The following is a 6,829-nucleotide window of genomic DNA, read 5'->3' as shown; positions in this document are numbered from 1 at the left end:
TATCCAAGTCTCCTGGCTCCATTTGCTGAAAGGATTGGGCAGGTACTATACCTGTGAGCAGCAGTGCAGGCTGCACAAACAGGGCCAGGGCGCGCTGCCAGCAGGCAGACTGCAGGCCGTCGAGCCGACTGTGGTGAGAGTGTTGATGCTCCATGGTGAACAGAAAAAGGATGGCCCGATTTCCCAGGGCCTTGGTCTCCTGTCGGTTCCTTTTGGAGACGCTTGCTTCCGGGCCGAACTTTTCTAGCTTCTCTCGGCGGTACTACAATTCCCAGAATGCATCGCACGGCCTGCCCTCCGCGGAGGGCGGGGAAACCATAGACCTGGAAGTGTGGCTGCGAGGGAGGCGCCGAGCCCGCGGGCTCTGTTTTCAATGTCGATTTCTTAAGGCCTGGGCGCGGGAGTCCAGCTGGTGGAACGGCGAGCGGTAGAACTCCGCTCTGAGACACGCCTCCGGCTCCCGGCCCGCCTCTGCCTTCCTCACTGGCGTGTCCGGATCGTTTGTTTTTCGAGTTTCCCGCGGGGGAGTGTGCCTCGGAGACAGCCAACAGCAGCTGAGAGTCCTGCCGGCCCGGCCAACTGGAGGCGAGGGTGAGAGCCGGCGGGGCCGCGAGGAGCGTGCACGGCCCGCCCCCTCGGGTGGGGGCTTCGGTGGGGACAGGCTTACCCTTTCGCAGCCCTCTCCAGGTCTCCGGGCTCAGCCATGTCCCATCAGACCCCTCTGGGCTCCTCAGTGCCGCAAGCCAGCTGCCTGGACCTGTGGAGGGAAAAGAATGACCAGCTAGTTCGACAGGCCAAGGTACCGTGGTTGCTTGGATCTCGCTTTGCAGCCCCCAAATACCAGAAAGAGGGTTTGCTGTGGACTTAGCGGGGGTGAGCTTGACTTCCACCTAAAGCCAGAGATGACTGGAGAATGACCTCCCTTGCCACTGCTGCCGGGGTAGAGGAAATGGCTTATTCTCCGTGACGCGACACCCATGTTTGGCAGGTGGCTCAGGACTTGGGTCTGTCTCCGAGGCGACAGCAGTTGGCTCAAGATGCGCTGGAAGGGCTCAGAGGACTCCTCCATAGTCTGCAGGGTAAGCAGGGTCCTCTCCAGGATGGTCAGTTCAAAACCCGCCCCCCCCCGCCGCCCCCCCCACCCCCCGCCTCCCGTCCCCGCAACACACACACTCCTGCCCCTCCACAGCCAGAGACCTCGTCACCGTTTCTGGGATTGAGGCGATTATTCAGGATACGGAGGGGGGTGGGAGGGGAGGGGGCCTGTTTAAGGCACACACAGGGAGTGGATGTCTTTGTACAAGTGAATCTCCTGGCCACACACACACACACAGCAGCAGCATTTGAAGATGCGGTTCCCAGAATGGTCTAATCTGGAGAACTTTTTGCCCTTTCCAAACTCTGTCCAAGGAGTCTTTTCTTTTTTAAAGGGTGCATTCTTTATTGAGGCCATTTGGTTGAGGTGGGGTGTTGAGAGACTCTTTTATGGGGGAGCAGCCTGTGAGACCAGCATTTGTTGCTCTAGGACTCCCTGCAGCTGTTCTTGTTCTCCCCTTGGAATTGACGGTCATCTGCAACTTCATTACCCTGAGGGCAAGCCTGGCCCAGGGTTTCACTGAGGACCAGGCACAGGATATCCAAAGGGGCCTAGAGAGAGGTGAGGGCCAGAGAATGTCTCCCATGCCCCTGCCAGCCTCAGTCTGGGTTTAAGTCCTTGCAAGGGGGATGGGAGGAGCAACATAATCTGCCACCTCCATGAAGAGAGATGCCCTTCTCTGATCTTCCATGTGCTCCTCAGACCAGGAACACCAGAGATGAGGTCCTATCTCAGCTGTGTGTGTGTGTGTGTGTGTGTGTGTGTATTCTATAGTGCTGGAGACCCAGAAACAGGTGGGGCCCAGGCTAGAATGTGGGCTCAGGGGCCTGTGGAACTCCGTCCTCCATGCTTCCTCCCTTCTGCCGGAGCTGCTCCCTGCCCTTCACCACCTGGCTGGCCTGCAGGCTGCCCTTTGGCTGAGCACTGACCATCTTGGCGACCTGACCTTGCTGCTGCAGACCCTGAATGGCAGCCAGGTAATTTGGGAAGTGACCTGGATCTAAGGGATTTTTCCCTACAGGCCCCAGCTATAGTAGGATCATTTTGTGCTGGAAAGGTTGCTAGGTTCTCTCAAGGAATCTTAGGTGCCCTTCCTCTGGTTGGTCGCTCATTGGAGGGATTCTCTTGGGAGCATTTTAAAAGTAGTTTATGTCCTGCAAGGTAGCTCAGTTGGTTGGAGCGGCATCCTGATGCACCAAGGTTGCGGGTTTATTCCCCGGTCAGGGCACGTGCAAGAGTCAGCCAATAAATGCATAAATGGGCGGAAAAACAAAATGATGTTTCTCTCTCTTTCTCCCTCTCTCTCTCTCTCTCTCTCTCTCTCTCCCTCTCCCTCTCCCTCTCCCTCTCTTTCTAAAAAATCAATAAAAAAATACACTTAATAATCTTGGGTGGTGGTAGGGTTCTCATGTCCTTGCAGAAGTCACTTCCCAGTCTATCTTTTCATCAATAATTCAAACATGGTCCTTGCCCCGTGTCCTCACGGGCTTATCCTGAGTGAGGAGGTACTCCAGAATAGATGATCATTGGTTTTTCTTCCTCCCTTTATCCTTTCCCCACAGCTATCTCTTAGAATTGGGGGAACAGGAATCAGAAGGACCCTTGAATTCAAGGGCCAGCCAGGGTAGACTGAAACAGAAAAAGAAATAGTTACCGACTTGGATCCTCTTTGGCTCTTCTCTCCCAGAATGGGTCCTCTGAGGATCTGCTGCTCCATCTAAAAACTTGGAGCCCCCCAGCTAAGGAATCAGATGACCCATTGACCCTGCAGGATGCCCAAGGCTTGAGGGATGTCCTTCTGACAGCATTTGCCTATCGCCAAGGTCAGCAGTCTCACTCATTCCTTCCTCCCCATTCCCCATCTTAAGGGGTTTCTAGCCTCATGACTTTCCTGTCATGTTCTATATATAAGTCTGTTTAATTCGTGTCTTATGGGCCTCTCTAAGCTCACACCCTGATTGCTCTCAGGCCTCCAGGAGCTGATCGTAGGAAACCTGCCCAGGGCACTGAGCAGCCTGCATGAAGCAGCCTCAGGTCTATGCCCACGGCCTGTGTTGGTCCAGGTGTACACAGCGTTGGGGACCTGTCTCCGAAAGATGGTAAAGAAAGTGCTAGGGTGGGTTGGGGAAACCATGGGTGATATGGACAGCTTTTTTCTTTGTGAGGGTGGCTGAGGCTTGCGTCTTCTCCTCTAGGGCAATCCACAGAGAGCTCTGCTCTACTTGATTGCAGCCCTGAAGGGGGGATTAATCTGTGGGCCCCCGCTTCTGGAGGCCTCTAGGCTGTATCAGCAACTGGGGAACACAGCAGCAGAGCTGGAGAGTCTGGAGCTTCTGGTTGAGGTAAGGAACTATTCCAGTTGAAGATACGGGGCTTGCTGGGGTGTTCGTGTGAGGCAATAAGTCAAGGTATAAGTGGAAGGAAGCATGGCTCCAAAAGATTATAGATATACTTTCTTATTTTGTCTCTTTCAGGCCTTGAGTGTCACTCCTAGCTCTGAAGTCCCCCATTTTCTTATTGAGGTAGAGCTGCTACTCCCACAACCTGACCCAGCCTCACCCCTTCACTGTGGCACACTGAGCCAGGTCAAACACCTGCTAGCAAGCCGATGTCTACAGACGGGAAGGTGAGGTCCTGCCTTGCTCACACGAGCTCCCCTTCCCACTTCTGATACCTCTGTTTCTGTTCTTGTGAGTCAGAGGGATGAATGAATTAGTGGCAGGACCTAGGTCCCCACTCCTCAACATCCTGCCTTGCCACTGGACCTGAACTCTTCTCCCAGACACTAACCTGTATATTATTAATTTTTAAAAAAATTTGTACAGGTTTATCTTTTTTTAAAAATTCTTTATTGTTGAAAGTTTTACATATGTCTCCTTTTCTCCCCATTGACCTCTCTCTGCCCACTCCCTTCCCCCAGCATATGCCCCCACCCCTCTATTGTCTGTGTACTAACCTGTATTTTTAAAACTCTGAAGTGTCCTCCCAAATCCATTCTGTAAGTAGGGTATATCCATACTGAGTCAAGGTTGGAGCCACACGACCACCCATTCCCCAGGACCCTTGAGCATCCCTCCCTTAGCTAGGAGTCTTTGGAGGTCCCTGCAAGGATCTAATGTAAGGCTCATGGGTTATGACTCCTCAGGACAGAGGATGCAGTAGAGCATTATTTGGACCTACTGGCCCTGTTGTTGGATGGCTGGGAGCCAAAGGTGAGTATATCTTCAAGGTTCTCTACAGTTGGGGTGGGAAAGAGTTGGAGTCTCCTTTGGAAGAGAGCAGGATTTCTGTTTTGTGCTTTTTCCTCTGCTGTTCTGTCTGTCCAGTCTCGGGGGTAGAGGGGGCAGACCAGGAAGGCTTCCCAGAACAGGGGATCCAGGGCAGCAAGCAATGGGTGGCTTCCATGTGGTACCAGAGGTTGGGGTGGTGGCTCACTGGATCTTTCTCCCACCCCAGTTTTCTCTACCCCCCAGCCCCCGAGGGCCGTGTATGCCTGAGATATTCTTGGAGGCAGCAGCAGCACTGATCCAGGCAGGCCAAGCTCAGGATGCTTTAACCATATGTGAGGAGCTGCTGAGCCGTACATCATCTCTGCTTCCAAAAATGCCCTGGCTGTGGAAAGATGCCAGAAAAGGAACCAAGGAGTCACCACACTGCCCACCCTGGGTCTCTGCCACCTACCTGCTTCAGGGACAAGCCTGGGTGCAACTAGGGGACTCAAAACAAGCAATTAGTGAATTTAGCCGGTGAGCCCAGGAAGCCAACCAGGGCCCTAGGGGAAGTGTGGAGGGATACTTTTCTGATTGGGACCTGAACTGGTGAGCTCCATTCTTACCTCTTCACCCCAGAGCTTCTGAGCTTGACTCCTCTTTACCCCTGTTCTGTGTTCCACTTCAGGTGCCTTGAGCTGCTCTTCCGGTACATACCTAAGGATAAAGAACAAGGTGATCTAGACTCAGCTTTCCTCTTCCCTCCTGGAAGTGGTGGTAGTGGATATCAGTTCCCTTTACACGTGTCCCAGCCCAACAGGAGATTTAAGAGAAAGAGACTCCGGACACAAGAGATAGAGGGGGACTTGGGTTTTAGTTAGTAACTTTGTGGCTGGTAACTCATTTCTTGACTTTGGGGATCCCCAGGGCCTGCTTCCAACTGTGAACAGGGGTGTATGTCAGATGTGGCACTACAGCAGCTTCGGGCAGCTGCCCTGATTAGTCGTGGACTAGAATGGGTGGCCAGTGGCCAGGATACCAAAGCACTACAGGACTTCCTCCTCAGTGTGCAGGTGTGCCCAGGTATGTATATTTGCATGACGTCAGCTGTGCATAGATGCACAAGGATGTAACGGCTCATGAGGGAGGTACTGAGTGATGTTCCTAGATCGGAGGGGTGAATGGGATTGTGCTGTATATAACTAGGGACATACACAGACGTACACAAGACATATACAAGTGTCGATGAAGGCCTCTAAGAGCTCCCAGTCTTCCCAATGTCCTCAGGCACAAAGACAATGCTGGTGTTGGGCAGGAGCAGAATTAGTCGAGCCCTTTATCCTGGGCAGGCAGTGCTTAGGGGTAGGAATGATAGGGAATAATCTCCTGGTTTAGTATGTGACTGTAGGCAGGACAGTTCCCTGCTTTATGCCTCAGTTTCCCCTTTTATAAAATGATGCCTAAGACTGGGTCACGTTCTAAGATTCTGTATTCTGGGGTGGGACTACAGGTAATGGAGACGCTTCATTTCACCTGCTTCAGACTCTAAGGAGGCTGGATCGGAGGGATGAGGCCACTGCTCTTTGGCGGAGGCTGGAGGCCCAAACTAAGTTGCCACAGGAGAATGCTACATGGTGAGTTGAGGCCTGCTGGCTTGGGTCTAGGAGCAGTTGGTGTCCTGGAATCCTTGGGCCTATTGGGGTGCGTGGTGGTGAATGAAAGGGAGGGAGGGGCTGCCCAACCTTCTGCCTATCCTTTACCCTTAGGCCTCACCCTTCTTGCTCTCCAGGTCTCTCCCCCTGTACCTTGAAACCTGTTTGAGCTGGATTCGTCCTCCTGACCGTGAAACCCTTCTTGAAGATTTTCGGACATCTCTGCTGGAGCCTTGTGACTAGTAGCTGCCAAGATTAAAAGAATCTGAGCTGGGGCCCCAGTGGGCCATCTTTCTGTGGGGAGGGCTTTCTGCTTTACCATCCTTGGGGAATGTGTTTGGAGATGACCATTCCTATACAAGTCCAGCTTTTGAAAGGTTGGTGATATGCCTGAAAAAATTTTTGGCCTAGTTATTGCCACCTGGTTCCAGAGACACCTCTCCCCGCAACAAGGCATTGACTTTGCTCATAGCACCTTTCCCCCTGTTTCCCCTTTTCTTGTGTTGAGTAAAATCTCATATGTATCGCTTGTCTGCCTACTACATATATTACATACACAGCTAGCTGTCTGGTTCATTTGAGTGCTGGTTGTCTAAGGTGCCATCTCCTAACATCATCCACCTTATGACTTGAAGACTGGGGTAGAAGAAAGGGCTAGAGGAATCCTTACTCAGAAAGCAGACTTTAGCCCTTTCTATTGCCTAAAAGCAAAGCCCCAAGCCACAACATCCTGTGTGAGTTGACAGAATGAGTGGAGGTGGTCTGGAAGGTGGTCTAGGCAGGCCTTCCATGACAAGGGCAAGTATTTGATTCTTAGAGGGGAGAGACGAGCAAACCTGAATCTCTCAGAGTGACTTCCCACCCCTTCCTTA

The 6,829-nt window shown here is 52.5% G+C and overlaps 1 protein-coding gene across 1 annotated transcript; it reads left to right on the top strand.

Annotated features, from left to right (window-relative positions):
* The first annotated feature begins 298 nt into the window (after positions 1 to 298).
* Positions 299 to 6,481, top strand: FANCG (FA complementation group G). The gene is made up of 14 exons (XM_081103274.1): positions 299 to 799; positions 989 to 1,079; positions 1,526 to 1,657; positions 1,871 to 2,073; positions 2,784 to 2,919; positions 3,065 to 3,195; positions 3,292 to 3,438; positions 3,571 to 3,722; positions 4,242 to 4,308; positions 4,553 to 4,842; positions 4,994 to 5,040; positions 5,233 to 5,388; positions 5,816 to 5,939; positions 6,095 to 6,481. The coding sequence occupies exons 1-14, from the start codon at positions 704 to 706 to the stop codon at positions 6,198 to 6,200; spliced, it is 1,878 nt and encodes a 625-aa protein (XP_080959400.1). The 5' UTR covers positions 299 to 703; the 3' UTR covers positions 6,201 to 6,481.
* The last annotated feature ends 348 nt before the right edge of the window (positions 6,482 to 6,829 follow it).

The sequence above is a fragment of the Myotis nattereri genome, assembly GCF_964212035.1.
Source record: "Myotis nattereri genome assembly, chromosome: 12".
NCBI classification, from domain to species: domain Eukaryota; kingdom Metazoa; phylum Chordata; class Mammalia; order Chiroptera; family Vespertilionidae; genus Myotis; species Myotis nattereri.
The sequence above is the reverse complement of the archived record's forward strand: the minus strand, read 5'-3'. Positions and strand labels throughout refer to the sequence as shown.